The sequence below is a fragment of the Scomber scombrus genome, chromosome 1, assembly GCF_963691925.1.
Source record: "Scomber scombrus chromosome 1, fScoSco1.1, whole genome shotgun sequence".
Lineage (NCBI taxonomy): Eukaryota > Metazoa > Chordata > Actinopteri > Scombriformes > Scombridae > Scomber > Scomber scombrus.
The window spans coordinates 15,481,790-15,498,789 of NC_084970.1; the positions used below are offsets into that span (position 1 = coordinate 15,481,790).

Here is a 17,000-nt window from a genome sequence, read left to right on the forward strand (position 1 = left end):
ATTGGTCTGATCTGTCCTGTGATCTGTCCTTCAGACAAATCACTGGACAGATCACATTGGACAACACTTCGGACTTGTGGCCCACCTTCGTGGGGTGTTGGCTGGGGTGCCTACGTAGGAGACCAAATATTTATTCAATTAAAATGTTTTATATCGGGATATATATTGTTATCGGGACATGAAATGACTGATATTGGGATATGAGATTTTGGTCATATCGCCCAGCCCTAGATGGTATAATAAACTTAAGTTACTGACATATTTTGTTCTTTATTAGTAGCTATAATGATCCTACTGATGGAAGTGCACAGTCACAATCTGGCCCTCTGGTAGTGAGGATAAAATATTTGTGGCCCTCTTTATCATCAAAGTTGCCCACCCCTGCTCTGCAGCTTTGCAGAAGGCAGCTTCATTATGTCACCATGACAACAGGTCACATGCCCATTAAAGGTAAATAAAATGAGAAATTCAGACATAATTGCTTTAACTAAACATTTCATACAAGGAGTTTCCATTTTGGGACGGAACTGAGTTTATGTTACTTGTATGTCTATCAAATAACGAAGCACATGTCTCTATGATAAAAGTAGTGCTTATTAAACCCCTTTCTCCTTTATCTTAAGGCAACGAAAAGCCCCAAATATCCATACTTTATTAGACAATAAAAAAGAAGTAAGGAGAAATGTGAAATAGGCTTGAACATTGAAAATCATCGTAGTACGGAGTCCTAAGCATGAAGCATCAGTCTCCTCATAGCTGCTTGTATTTTGTATTTAGTGCTGCCGCTTTAACGGGACGGGCGGGGACGTTGGGACGGGGACACGGATCTCATAGAGCGGGCTGCAGCAGCAGGACAGCGGTCTGTCTGTTCAGACCAACACATACATACAGCGATAACACCGTTATTCTGAGGCAGAGAGTTTACGCTTTAATTCCGCTATGAGAGACTACACGGCGACTTCGAGCCACGAAGGCGCCTGCATGCCCTGCTGCAAAGTTTGCGTCTTCGCCTTTACCGCATTTCTCATCGTTGCAGAGAGGACGGCGCGTGAGTCCTACCTGGGACACACACACACACACACACACACACACACACACACACACACACACACACACACACACACACACACACACACACACACACACACAAACACACACACGTACTAAAAATGAGTGTTGTGTCATTGACAGTGTGTTGGTTCATGTGATGGTATGTGTGAGTGTTATCTGATTTTATTAGTGTATGCGCGTGCATGTTTTTGGTCACGGTGTATGATGTACAGTGAGGACCAGAGAGCAGATGCCTGATCTTGATGATATAGAAGCTTGTGGGTGTCATTCCATTGTCTGTTTTAAAATGTTCAATAATCCAACATAAAGTCTAACATTTGTTTCACTTCATCAGCCGTGTAATTGTGTTGTCATTAATAATAGAGTCACAGCCTGCAGTAGTGCGCCTCTTTCCTATATTTATACCGTATTATGAAATCCTGCATGCTGCAAAACTGCAGACTCACGCCAGAGTTTCCTCCCTCTTGTCTTATACAGATATATCATTTCAGCTTCTGTGTGATCCCCTAAATAAAAACAAAGCGGGGCCATGTTGTCATATTTCAGCGCCCTTTTTTTTTGGAGGTGCATGAATGGAGGAGGGGATGGGCGTACCCCAGGATGGGGCCTAGTCTGCCTGGACAGCCCGCCTGTTTGGCAGCTTAAACGGTTCAGATTTCAAGGTTGGAGGGATGGAGGGAGGAGGCAGAGCTGCAGGATGATGAGTGTAAGGGAGTGTAGACAGGAGGGAGGAGGCATCTTTGTGAGATCATATAATGTGCTGTAGGTCATACGAGTGAAAAGTGTTGGCACTCACAAAATACGCTAGCACTAAAATGCTCTATGTTCCAGCAGTCACCCACTAATAATTTGCTGCAGTCCGGATTTAACATTTCTATTAAGTACTGCAGTATCAGAGAGCATGTTGCCAGTCTGTTACTCATATTTAAAGTTTGAGTATTATAAAATGAAGATGTGACTAAAGTCTTTCCTTAAGAATATTACTGTATATTACAATATTATACAGTAATACAAATGCATGTGATTTAACAGCAGATCTGCTATGATCAAAATGATCAATTGATTGTGTGCATGTGAAGTTTGTCTAACAAAGTTTAAAGTCCCCCTCCACTCAAAAATGTGTTCTCCATCTTGTTCTTCACTTGGATGTTTGAGCTTTGCTGAGCAGAATGATGCATGTGCAGTTTGACACTTGGAGGCTGTTTTCACATGTATCTGCAGAAGGAGGAAAGTTTCTCTGTGCTTACCGAGAATCTGAATTCAAGGCGTATATCTAGTGATGAACAGGATTTGTGACATTACAACTAGTCTGGAGCCAATTGTGGTCCAGTATTCCACTTGCACAAATGTGATGTGGAAACTTGAAGCTTAAAGTGCACATACACTGAGAAGGGACTTTTTAGTGAACACAGAGTAAATTTGTATCCAACAGTTAAACATAGTACACATTTCCTGTTTTTAGATTGAACTGTTATCGAGCGGTTGTTCAGTCACCTGTTGATGTTGTGTGACTTGTCAATCAGTGCACAGGAGGTCTGGCTGCTTGCTTGTGACAATGTCTTCATTCTAGCCATATATTGAGAAATAAGCTTAAAGTAACTAGACAAGTAACTAGAACAAGAAGTATTTACATTCTCTGCTTTGTAGACTAGTTTTTGTTTGTCATGCATATAGATAAGAGTGTGTTAGTCATGTATTTGATACATGCATTAATACTTTTTGTTGTGAAGGTACACTTTTAGATCTGTGAATATGTTTAATGTTCAGTCTTTCTAGTATTCAGCACTGTACCTGAATCAGATTGTAAGACTTGTTTACTAAGAAAACACATAGGAAACAAGTGTTAATCATGTGATATTTTGACTGTTTTTGATGAGAACATCAATTTGTTGTCACAAAAGAACAATGCTATGAATTTGAAGTTAACTTTGTTTAACTTTGTTGGCAAAATGACACATCTAAACTGCTTCAGGGCTAAAATGAGCACTTCTTTGTTTAGAAACAATATGTTTCTATGTCTTTAAAGAAGCTGCATTTTCATCACTCTTTTTGTTTTTTTTAAAGCAAATTGTTTTATATAAAATTGTCCCCCCCCCCCTCCGATTTCATTAGGTGGGGGGTAATGATATAGTGTGATGCGGATTCCATCACAGGGTTTATATGCCCATGTAGGTTTTTTCACACTTAGTTTTTTTTCTCACAATTTGTAATTTGCATTTTTATAGCATCATAAACAGGCTACACAAACAAATACATAGTACATCTCAATCATAACTGTGTTTTCTGTGCAGCTTTTAAGTGTGTCTGTCAGTAAATGTGTTTTTCTCCTTTTCCCCAGTGATCTACTGCTTTGTGTATTATCTGTGGATGGGACACAACTACTGCTATGCCTATCTAGCTGCATTGACTGCACTGTTACTGTTGCCAGGTGAGATTATGTCAACAAGACGACAACAACAACAAATAGATATATTGATAGACTTGTTGTATTTTATTTATGTTTCATTCTGTTTTTTCCCAGGTTGGGGTCCCCAGTTGCTTAGCTACCTGTGGTTCCTGTCAGATGGACGTATCCGCAGAAAGTCTCTCATCTGGACCCACGTACTACACCTGGGTATTTTCAAAAGGTGGGACAACTTTTTGTATGTGTGGGTAAAAGGAGAGCCATCATTTTTTTAATTGGTCAATGAACAATCATTATGATGACACGTAGTAACTGGTAGCTGTTAAAGAGCAGCAGTAAACAAGTGTAACAAAATAAAAGTATAATAAAAGTAGAGTATATGAGAACATATCCTTTTTTCCTCTCTATCAGTCTATCTCTCACTCTGTTTTCCATTTGTCAAACTCTGTCTTTGACAGGCTGTGGCAGTGTATGTGTCTGCCAGATGAGGATGTCTATGGTGAGATCATGCAGCAGGCTGATGTATCAGCCTTACGTCTCTTCGAGGCCTTGGTGGTCACTCTCCCTGAGACTCTGCTGCACACCTACGTGCTCATCTGTACAGATATAGGAATCAAATCTCCAGGTAGAGTGAAAGTCAACAAAAGCTAAATTAGTATATATTAGCAGGATGAGAAGTAGTGAAGAAGCTTAGATAGTTTTGAGTGTGATTATAGTAAAAGTATGTCCAGTATTTGTTAAGGTTATCAAATATTTGCAAGTGAAGGATTTCTGGTAATATAAGACCATGGTTAACATGTCAAGGGTTTGTCACAAAAAATACATCTGAGAAACCTGCAATGACACAATAACAGCAAAATGCATTTAATTAACTCTGGTTCGGGGGTATTAGGAACCCCTGCTGGTCCACTCACTACCATTGAGAAACTAGTGCCTGCTGACATGCAGCTGTTTCTTTATACTGTATGTTCACAATTGTTACTGTATGAGCAAATGTGAGGCTCTCTAATGGAAAGAAAACCCTTATCACCACAGTCAACTAAAGTTACAGGGAGTGTAATTGTTCTGGTTTTCCACTTCCTGCATCACATCTACACCACACTGGATTCATTAATGCTTTTATGGGAAAATGTAATATTGAAGTACTAGAAGAGCCAAATCATCTGTCTAACTGCAGAACAACTTGAGACTTAAATCCATTTAGCAAACATGATTGAATGTGTCCATGTGGCAGGTTTTAGATTTAAAATGAAAGATAAATGTGGATTAAAGAAACCTAACAAAACCAATGAATAGAATAAAGAGAGAAAGTGCAAAATCATATCAGTGAACAATGAGTTCACATTAAAAGATGTCACAGTATTTACATGTCTTTTTCTCTCTCTCTTATGTGCCTCCCTCCTACCGTTTCTCTCCGCTCCAGCCTCAGTGTGTTTTGTGGTGTGTTTGTTATCTCTCGCCTGGTCATTGGTCCTCTACGCCCGTGCCTGTTCACTTATCAGACCAGGACATCTGCAAATGACCCCCGCTGCCATTCTCTGTCGACTGCTATGGAGGGTGAGCTTATTCAAAACAACCTTCCAACAACCAGTATGTACAACATCAGATAGTAAAAAATCCCAGCAGAGACTCCTCATCATCTGCAAACTCAGAGCACTTTATGTTGCCCCCCACTTACTGTTTTTGTTTTACCAAAGCATAATCCAACCCATTCTGTTCTACTGTTCCCCCTGTTTCTTTACCTTGTAAGTCATCTCAAACAACAACAAACATTTACTAGAATTACACATACTGTGAAAATCATCACCTTCCTCACACCTCATCTCTCAGACACAAATGACAGAGCTATCACAGACCTCACACTTATAATAGCAAATAACACTGACCCTCAATCCACAACCCACACTACTGCCATCAGGCTGTAGACACAGGAGCTAGCTTTGACAAAAGTTTCATCCCTTCATCCCAGCACTGAACAAACTACCTTGCTGATACAGTGTACAGATGCAGAATCACCTGTGGGTGTGTATGTGTTGGGAAACAGGCAAGGAAATTAATATTATGTATTTAGGTAAATCGGTATATTTGCAGTGTGGCTATCTGTATGATTCTGTGTGAAATGTGTATAGACTGAAAACAATTTCCTGCGAGACAATAAAGACTGCATCTATCTATAACACTCTCAATATACCGGGATTCATATAATAAAAATATATATTCATATTTATGACTGTGTGAGTTGTATGTGTATTTATATGTGTTGTTTATGCCTGTGTATATGACACCTATGTCTTGTATCTTTCTCTGTCTTCAGGTTGGTATGTTGGGATCTCGATTTGCTGTTCTCATGCTCTTCACACGTATCTTCAAACAGTGGATCTTAGGAGTTATTGGTGAGTCTGGTGCCTCAAAGCACGTAATTCTTGAATCTTAATGTAACTGTTGTTCAGTCTCCTTCAGTCTGCGTTGTGTTGTGTGAAGTATGGACCGACACTCTTCGACTTTTGACCGTTTATAGCCTGAATACAGCATGAAAATCCACTGGTCAGTCACGTAGGCACAGCAATGTTAAGGCACAGCTCATGGGCTCAATCCTCTCATACTGGCACTATTCATTAATAAATTATGATAAATACATACACAACAAAAAATATGTACCTGAATACAGCATGAAAATCCACTGGTCAGTCACGTAGGCACAGCAATGTTAAGGCACAGCTCTATAAGGAAGCTAACTACAGTATAAACACTGACAAACAATTTGACACATTAAAGTGAGTACAATGCAGTCGCCACTTTCTGTAATATAGTCGGACATAATATCATGATAGCTGTGTCACTGAATTACGTTATTTTAGAGCTGAACATTTGTCTGAAATGTTGTGTTTATGTATACATTTGTAGTCAAATTTAAACAATGAATTGGTTGTCTATGTGTGTGTAAGGTGTACACTGGCTAGGTGCAACTTTCTGGATGGTTTCTCAGCAGACTGACATCATACGTTCAACTAGTCGATGGAGAATCTTCAATCTCGTTCTGGGAGCCATTCATATATTCCTTTTCCTCAATGTAAAATACGGTCAATCCAGATACCGGATGGCTGGTTTCTACCTGGTATGTGGGGTTGTTGTCTCTACTTTTTAGAACACTCAACTCAATGTTTGAGAAAAGAGAAAAAGAGAAGGAAAAAAAAGATGGAAAGAGTTAATGTTTATTAGGTAAAAAAAACACAAACCAAGTTTTGGGTCCGTCCCTTTCTGACACTTAATTTGAGTGCAGTTTTCTCAACAGTCAGTGTTGCAGTGCTGATATTTGATCCCTTCACCGTCACTACAGATGGCTGCTTCATCCAGCCCCTCACCGGCACTTTTCAACAAAGAAGCAAGCAGCATCAACACCAAACTTAGCTGAAAAAAATGACAATTTAATATAACGATGGTGATGGATCACTTGTTAACCAGTCATTTAAGTTGCATTTTTACTGAAGTCCACATTTACCTACAAAATAGGTACTGAATTAAACAGTGGCTCCTAGTGTTTCTTGATTTTTGAAATATCATCCATGTTGCTTGTTTTACACCTACAAACAAGGCCTATTTCAAATAGTTTATCTTTTAAGGGAGTAGGGAAGTTCAGAGGTTTAGAAGCTGTTCAGTTGGGGTGCGGTGTCAATGCCTTCAGCGGACACACCCCCAGTATTTCAGAGCTCAGAATACTGCTTATTTTCCTCGATTTTGAAACGTAATTTTATATTTGTGGTGATTTTTAATTATTCGAATTTGGCTGGGTTGTTAATGACATTTTATATAGATATATATAGATATATTAGACTTTGGATACACCCATAATACTTGTAAGTAAGATCAGTTCGTTGTTGTTTTGGCTTTGCACATGAGATTTGTTGATTATAAGAAAAAAAATATAGAAATCACCAGCTTGTCCTTTGAATACCTGGGTTAAGTATGAGCCTATAAAAATAATTTTGTCTATGTATTGATTGATTTTAAGATTTTAAGAATGATGTGAGAAGACACATTGCAATGGTTGACTCAATGCAACGTACAAGTCAAATATTAACGTTCTTCTTCAGGCCATGTTTTTAGAGAACGCTTTTCTCCTCCTGGCCTCCTCCTGGTTGTTTACCATGGTGTCATGGGACACTGTGGGCATCCCAGCTGCTGTGTTCTGCAGCTTCCTCATTGGTAAGACATACACAGCCATAAACTCGACTCATGTTCAAGTGGAAATGCATTCTCTCTGTGGTTATGTCTAACTTTCCACAAATAATTTTATAAGACATTCATTTAGTAGCAGTACTACTTCACAAAGTGAACGTTTATTAAATGTCTAGATAACATGACCTTTGTTTTGAATTAATATATTTACTCTTTGAAATACATTCATGTAATAACCCTGATTCTGTTTCATACCAGAAAACCATTTGTGTATTTTAATGACATTTTGCTAATTGATTAAGTTAGTTGAGTAAGTCACTTTGATCTGAGCTGCAATGTCCGAATGTCTGAAGTGATTCCATCATCTGTGAGCCAATAAATTAAAATTAGCCTGTTTGAATTCACTGATGTCTCCCTTAAATGGATGTCTAGCCCTCCTTTATACCTTCACAGATGACCGAGTTTAGTTGCTGTAGGACCCTTACAGAGATACCTCAGTCAGTGTGCAATAACTGGGCCTTAGGGAAAACTGTGCTCAGCTCGTGAAGAGTTCCACCTCCTGAGTTTCTCAGTGTTGGAGGGCCACTCCATCCTCGTACAAACCCTAAACAAAACCAACAACAGCCGTCCCCCCAGTCATTAATGGTCTTAAGATAATTTTTGATCTCAAGATCTGATTGAACCGATTACGTCATCTCTGGGGTAACAGGGTATGAATTAGCCTGTTTAAACTCACCGATGACATCACAGTTCAGATGTTTTAGATAACGTTTGATTTCACGGCCCTAATATATTATCCCTTTCTGTGATCTCACAGATGAAGTCACAGTTAAGATCAGACTAAACTGATTGCATCATCTACGGGGTAAAATAACAGGGTATGAATTAGCTTCACAGATGATGTCACAGTTTTAGCCTCTTGTTTTTTATTTAGGTTGTATTATGATTGTCAATGTGATTTTCAGCCCTAGTAGTAGCAGAAATTCACGTATTTCTTCCATCTCAAGTCCTCCCTGTCTCTCTTCTCTTTATTGCTCTTTCTCCAGGTGTGATAGCATTAGTGTTGTATTACCGTTTCCTCCACCCCAAGTCCTTTGAGATCTTTCAAAGTATTCGCCACAGGGGGATAGGTGGAGCCTGCACAGAGCGTGGATCAACACTTTCATTGGAGGAGAAAGTCTCGCCCACTTTCCATCGCCATGCAACACTGTCTGGTTTGTTTATCTATTTATCTGTCTGTCTGTCTGTCTGTCTGTCTGTCTGTCTGTCTGTCTGTCTGTCTGTCTGTCTGTCTGTCTGTTTATAAACAAATAAATAGAAATAAAACTCTGGCTGTTAATCTAATCAGGTGGTATGACCCTCATGGATCTCCCTATCCAATGGGAGGGCTGGAAGCATCACCACTGGCTGCTGATTCGCTTGGCCCTTAAGACTGGGGATGTATCTACAATCTGGTCAGCGTATGGTGAGGGAGGGCTGGCCGGGCTCATGGGTCTGCCTGAAGAAGTTCACTCCCCTGATGAACCTTATGTGCCTCAGGTTTGTTGTTTTCTTCAGGTTTATGTGTGTGAGATATATCGCCACGTGATCTCTTATGTGTTGCATCACTTTTAGTTTCAGTTGAAAGATTCTTCTGAAACATTTCCACTCCAGCATGAATAGTTGTCTTGGAGTAAACACTGGCTTGGGCCTAAGTGTGTAACTTCAGAGATAAAACAGGTTTTGTTGTTCTTTCTCGTTCTTGTCATGGTTCTGTCTTGTCAGGTTCCACCTGTTCAACCACAGGTTCCTCAGACCCCACAACCAGCTCCTCTACCACCTCCACCAGCGGTGACCCAACCTCCACAGGCAAGATCTTTGTTTAATTTATCCCTCATTCAACCAATAATAGTCATATATAATAATAATAGTCATAATAAAAGTCAGTGTTCAGACCTTGTTTCTGCTGATCCCAAGTGGCCAAAAAATCTGACCTTTGTCAAAATGACACAGATCCAGCCAGGTGACACTGAGACAAATGAGCTGAAAGCAGTATATGGACTGCACCAGTTTTCACTGGGACTGGCTTAATTTTCTCAAAAACAAAAACACCTCACACTTATTGTAGAAATATGTTTTTTTAATAGCTTTAAAATTCTACATAATGGCTTTAAAATTCTTGTTTGTGTGTAAAATGAACATATTAACGTAAAGATCAATTCAGTAGAATAGTAGAAACATGTTGAACCCTTGTGGTCTTGAGAACAAACATCAGTAGACTACTTCTCTCGGTGATCTGAGCCTCAGCTGTCTGTCTTGCCCGCCAGGTGAGAGAGGTGGTCCAACCACCAAAGCCAGCTCACTCCAGTGTAATCGCCAGACCCGTGAGAAAAACTCCTCCTACGACAATCCAGGATATGAGAATGTTTCCGGAGATCATCCCAGTCCAAGAGGTCATTTTTGAGGAGACTGCAGAAGAAGAGTCCAGCGCTCCACCATCAGAGGAAAAAGGTTGGAGTCCTGATGCACATTGAGCTATATGTCTGCACACTTATAAACATACAGTAGCAGAGAAATAAAAACCGCTGATCAGTATAATATTGGGTCACATAACCTGGTCCTACACAACGTAGTGTGATGGTACGTTACTGATTCAGTGCAATGCTGCGTGTTACCAAATTGGATGCTGTACCCAACAACTGTATTGTACTGTTGAATTGTGTGATAAGCATTCAAAAAAAGTATTTTATGTCAGAAATTATTATTGAAAATCATTATAGAAATCTTCTGTAGCCATTGTAGAAGTTGTCATGCATGACATTTTCTGTAAGAAATGTGCGTATCATTTTAAACATATCTTGCACACACCTTTAACTGAATGTTGTTTCATCTTCAAAGGTGATGAAGATTTTCAGAGTGCTGCTTACGGGTCACCTACACCTTCATCTCCTCGACAACCAGGAAGTCTCCGCCACATCGACAGCAACGCTGCAAGCCTGACCGAGATCTCGTCCTCTGCAGGTTCTCTGGACATCAAGACTCCCGTCTGGTCACCTGAACGACGGTCCCCTCTCTTGATTGGTTCCCCAGAAAAGAAACCAGGCCTCCCCGGGGAGTCTAGCAATACATTGTATTTCAGTGCGGATGCACAGTCTCCATCCAGTGGGAGTTACCTTGGCTGGGGCTCCGAGTTGTCGCCCATCTCCAGCTACAGAAGTCCCTACCGCATCAGAGAAGCTCGCTTTATCACATCCACCCCACGACTGGAGCCTCGAGCTGGGGCTGAAAGTCCAGGCCTGGCCCCTGTTATTGTCATCCCTGCAACTCCAGGTACAACACCAGGTCCTACCCCTGGTGGGACCCCCGGTGCTTCCACCCCTGCTGCTTCAACGCCTATAGCTTCAACGCCTGCAGATTCGACTCCTGCTGCTTCAACACCTGCAGCTTCGACTCCCGGTGCTTCACCTCCTGGTACTGCTACGCCTACCACTCCAGTCGTTCCACTCACTCCAGAAATGTCCCACGCTCGAAAACAGATGGTCCAGTTTGTGGACAGTAGAGAAAGGGAGGTGTAAAGAGGATGGGGGTAAAAGGAAGGGGAACATCTGGGTGGGGAATGATGTATTTTTCAGTTCAGCAATCAAGGATATACATGACTTCATGCATTAACTAACTTGGGGAAGGCTTGGTTTGGGGGCTTTTCAGCATTTTAAATCAGTCTTTGAATATTAGAATATACAGTAAAAATGATTATTTACCTTTTTCCCCCTGACATGCAGATATAAGGGTTAAATTTGCAAAAAGTGCTGGTGCTCTGTGGTACAGTGGTAAACCACTCTCGATCACTGCAAAAACATGATTCTTAGTACTGGTACCTTTGGCTTGTTCCAACTTATACAATTAGCAGTAATTGTTTAAGGGTGGGAAGTCTGTGATGAATCAGATCCTGGACCTGGTTTTAATGTTGTAGTGTGAACCCTAACATGTTACAGTGAAGCTACTTGTTGGCAGGTCAAAAGTAAAAATCTGGCAAATCCATGTGTATCAGAGACACATTTGGCCGACTACTGCCTTAGGAGTTGGTAGTGACAAAGACGGCTTTACAAAGGAATCCATTTGAAATTAGGGAGGGGGAAATGAAAGCGAGGAATTATAAGTTGAATATTATTTCAGTTCAGTAAAAACCAGTTGATGAAAAAATTCACTATAGACTGAATTGTTTACAGAATATTGGATCTGTATTAGTCATCAAAAGAATACACTGATAAAAATTCACAGGTGCTAATGAAGGGAGGGTATCTCTTTCTTCATTTAGATAAACCCCTCACTTTCTACAATATCTGACCATCAGAAACTAGCCACAGAAAACCTAATGCAGTAAAGTCTGAGGTCTAAAGGCTTATTCAGGCAGTGCTGTCAGCTGATAAAGAAATTATCATAATTATTGTAATCATATTGGAATTATACACAATCATGTTGGCAAAGTTACTGAACTGCTCGTTGGATCTCAACCATAAAGATTTGAGTTAAATAAACCAGGTAATAAAAGCAGTTTACAATAAACATTAGATGCTGTCTGCCAGGGTGCAGGATCTCTTCAAGAAACACCAATCACCAGTGCTGGTCTCTGTTGAGTTACACTAGTCTGATACAATGAAACATATGATTTGTCAACAACTATATAATTCATGTATACTAAATGCAAATTCAAACACACATTCAAAGGCACTCCTGTTATTATTATATATTATGCTTCGAAATGCTTATTATGATTTTTACATAGAAGGACAGTACATGCTTGGTGTTTACACACATTACTGTCATACACAAAGAGACAGAATCTGTCTTTTCAGTCTGTAGAGCAGTAACATTTGTAAACTGATATGTCTGTCTTTATGTTCACCAGACCTTCAGACAGACAAATGCCAAAAGAAAAAGATTTGAGGGAAAACATTTTGTAATTTATTTGCTATCTTTTGCGAAATTATAACAGCAATAATTTCAATCAGTCAGCACTTTGCAGCAGAGAAGATTATTGTTAGCCACCAGAGTGGACGTAGCATTATATTTTGTAAGGGACACAACTATTATAATATAGGAATTTATGGGGATGTGATGAGGGAAATTAAGAAATATAAAACAATAAGTTTCTGTTGATGTTTCCATCATTATATGCATTTTATTTTTACATTATATGTGATAATATAATTTACTCTTAGTAATTCTATTAGTTTGTTGATTGTCAGTGATTGGATATTTGATATCAAATTAATCTTTTATTTGTTTTTTAAGGTTTTATGACCTGCAGAAATGTTCTATCTCTAAATAAATATTTTCCAGAGTTTGAACAAATACTTAATATTTTCAATATTTCAATATTTTCAAGGTTTGACTATTTCAAAGGGATTTCAATCAAGTGACAAAATGAACTGTTTATTTTAGAGACAAAGAAAAAAGATCTGAAACATTTCTGCAGGTTATTATGAATGTCCGTTAGCTTTCATGAACACCTTTGACAATCAGTTTTAGTTTTTTGTTCTAGCATGAATGATGGTAAGATATAATGAATGATGCATGACCATGGCAGGAAACATTTCTGTGACAGTTCTTTTCTCAGCAACGCCCCAAATTTGAACAATAATTCAATTTTAATTTGGATTTTACACCAATGCTAATTTATTTATGGGTAAAAGGTTGTTGCTGCATGTTCTGAACAATTAACATTGTTTAGGATTGGCATCCTCTTGGCTCTCATTACTATGACTAGGGAGCACAAACACAGCAAACGAGATGTTGTCAGTGTAGCTTCAAGGCGCAGGGAGAAACGTACTTGCTTCCTGAAGAAGGCGAATAATTATAGGGATTATGCCAAAAAACTTTTTGGCAATGTGGCTTATTTTCAATCGTCCAGAGGTAAATGCCACCTAAACTTCCTTTTTTGTTTAAAGTGAAGAACGACTTTCACAGATTTAGACAACCCATCACTGTAAACATGAATATATTTGTTTTTCAGCTGTGCCACAGTTAAGTGTTTTCACATTAGTGTGCATGTAAACTCTACTGACACCCACAGGAACTAATGAAAATGTCTGCTACAGAACTTTACTATTACATTTATGTGTTTTTAATGTTTATGTCTCTTTATTAGCTTAGCTTTGTTGATTTAATGGATGATATGACACCAGATCAAGTTAAACTAGTTTGCAAACTAATGGCAGCCTTGAATGACATAGGGGAATATAAACAGACAAAAATATAGAACTCTAAATCAAATTAGTGTTCTCGACTCACAAGTAGTGGGTGGTGGGCTTTACCCCATTTCTCTTTTTCACCTCTCCGTCCATCAATTTAACTTCCTACCTCAGGATGATATGTTTTTCCTCATTATTATTTTCCTTATACTGGTATTGCTAATATTTTACACAGAGTGGGATTGAAAAAACAAAACAAAAAAACAATGAAGTAGCTACCAGATGGAGGGAAACTGAGGAAAGACGGAATAAACGTTGCATAAAGGGACATTCTGGAAATAATGTGCTGCTAAAAGTTTGGTCAATGCCAGTATTGTGTAATATTATGAATGTTATTTATTTTAATATGTGAAATCTCATTGTAGTCATAGAATGTGATATTTAACGTCAGTCTTCCATGTATCTTTGATCTTCTCTGTTTTCTTTCTTTTAAACAAAATATGAACTATACAGTTATGCACTGTTATGGTATATCTATAATGAGCAGTTAAATGGTTGAGCTGCTCATATTCAAAGATGATGGTGGAATGAAAGTAAATGGAGAAATATGCTTTTGGCAGAACTAGCTTATCAAACTATCCTTGCTGATTGATAAAGGAGTTGCTGCATGTTAATTGTTCATACAGCCAGACAGAGAATTGTATGTATTCCTATAGAAAAAGAAAGCACCTACTGTTATGACTCACGCACACATTATGCTACATAAAGCACATGCAGGAATGTATATGAACGCAACAGCAATAAACAAGCTAATAAAATGTATCTTAGTGCACTATTGAAAGAAAAGTACGCACACGCTTTAGATTGCAATCATGCCTTGGCTCGACCATCATGAATCAGCAGCGCTTTGCCTTGTAGAAGACAGTTTTAGCCTTCATGCTTACTTCATGTACGTGTATTGCCTTATATTAGTACAGTATGCTTTGCTTTGTCTACCTACTGTGTATTATATTTGCTTGTGTTTCTAATTTGACACATTTTGTATCTTTTAACATGATATATTTGTTTAATTTGGACACATTTACTGTTTTGAGATGTGTTTGACTGCGTCGATTCAGTATTTCAAGGTTTTTTTGCTGAAGTTTCACACAACATCGTTTAAAGACAGTATCATTTTCACTGACAGACCTGAATTTGTTTGCTGATTGAGTGTAATGTCACCTAATCACCAGACGGCCTCCATTTATCAACATGCATCACCTCTTCTTTACAAGGACGTCCACAGAGCTGCTGTGGTTGATGGTAGTGAGTCATTAACTGTGCTATCGATGTGACAAAATAAAGTCATTAATCATGATCAACAGTTTTGATGTGTTTGTATTTCATGATGAACTGTGATTCATTCACTGTCTGACAATTTAATATCATTGAGCTTTTACACAGGTAGTCCGACTAGTCTGAGACAAACAGTACTTTGAATAACTTTGTTGTTAAAACAACTGACAGAAATTATACTGTGAATACATTTTAAACTAAGTTAGTCTGTAAGTAGGTCTGAAATATCCTTTAGAGTTACACTTATATAACAGTAGCTATATTACAATGAACATACTGCATTTTACATGGTATTAGGTTTGCCTGGTGTCTAATTTGTTTTATAAAGCACTGCATGGACTGGCACTGTTTACATCTCTGAACTGTTCATCATCTATTCCACCTCCAGACCGCTCAGATCTGCTGACCAATCACTGGTCTCCATCCCTGCACCCAATTAAAATCTAAAGGTGCTCAAGCCACTAATTTGCCACTAACGATTAGATTATCCGTCTCTACTGATATCTTTTAAATATGTTTAGGGATGTGTCTGTTCTCATTAGCCTTTTAATTATCTTCATGAAATTATGTCTGACCACACTCTGACTTTTGATATTTGTTTGTATTTTATTAAGACATAAAATTCAGTGACCCTCAAAGTCAGGTGATAAAGAAGGATCCATTTCAAGACCTTTATCTTGTAAATTGATATTGTGCTTTATATAAAGGAGTACATTCCCATATTAAACAGAACTGTAATCGAATTATCACAATGTAATTGTCAAACCCTAAACCTTGAGTTTTTAGGCCCTGCAGTTAAATAATTATTTAAAAAATTGTATATTTATGTCTCGAAAGTGGTCAAACGACAGCATGCAGGGACACGACCGCAGACTGTTGCTACGACCGCAGACTGTTGCAAAGATGTGTTGTTAAATAACATCTTAATAGAAAAAAGTTAATTATATCTGTTGAAAGCAGAATGTGATCTTGGTCACTCGCTCTGGTTAAATAAGAACGTGCTTAAGGTCACTTGCACAGTTTCCTTGGTAAAATAATGATTAAACTTGATGTGCTATGCTGTGGTAACAGTATTTTTCCAGTCTCATCAATTTGAAAGTCAGATGACCGGCTCATAAAAGGAAGAGAAAGTAACTAAACAATCAGCATGTTCCCTGTGGTCAGTGATCCACAGCGTGATAGCATGATATAGTGAGACAGCAGAAAACACTTGTCAACATCAGTTCAAAGTCACAAGATGCTGCTTAAAAGAATGAAATTAGAAACAAGTCACAGTTAAACTATTAGTCAAGTAACTATAAATATAAGTAGCTGTTAATGCATTATAAAAAATGTCCTCAGCATTAAACATGTCACTAAGTGCATTTCTTATATGTCAAAACATAATTTATTTTAATCCATGAAGAATCTTAGAAGCATGTTCATGAACAAGATAAATTATAACATCAGCACAGATGTTAATGTTGTAATTGTTACACCACTACTGACTATTACACACATTGACTATTATTGTGCACTGTACACATCTTGTATCTCTTTACTTATTCTACTTTTACAAAAGAATATTTTAACAAGTGTGAAGATCAGCCGTTAATCACAACTCAACAATCACAACAAATATGATTTTAAATTGACAGTAAAAAATAGACAGTTTAAATGAGTTATTGATGTTTATTAGAAGACAAGTGAACAGTAAATGTGCAGACTTCTTAAATATGACCTAGATGTTGGGATTTGGTGTCACTGTTGACAAGGATGTATTACTGAGGGTCCCCAACATCTTTTTGGATGTATTGTCATTTCTCTCAAAACTCACATTTTGAAACCGCTTAACTCATGCTAAG

At 38.4% G+C, this 17,000-nt stretch overlaps 2 protein-coding genes across 2 annotated transcripts in view; one reads left to right on the forward strand and one right to left on the reverse strand.

Moving 5' to 3' along the window:
- Nucleotides 1-17,000, reverse strand: part of smyd2a (SET and MYND domain containing 2a) — a 146,318-nt gene that overhangs the window by 21,675 nt on the left and 107,643 nt on the right. The window lies entirely within an intron of this gene.
- Nucleotides 940-11,205, forward strand: xkr5b (XK related 5b). Its single transcript, XM_062420160.1, has 13 exons — nt 940-1,048; nt 3,410-3,499; nt 3,593-3,698; nt 3,934-4,100; nt 4,899-5,032; nt 5,790-5,868; nt 6,421-6,590; nt 7,567-7,678; nt 8,698-8,865; nt 9,000-9,190; nt 9,416-9,499; nt 9,958-10,141; nt 10,529-11,205. The coding sequence occupies exons 1-13, from the start codon at nt 940-942 to the stop codon at nt 11,203-11,205; spliced, it is 2,271 nt and encodes a 756-aa protein (XP_062276144.1).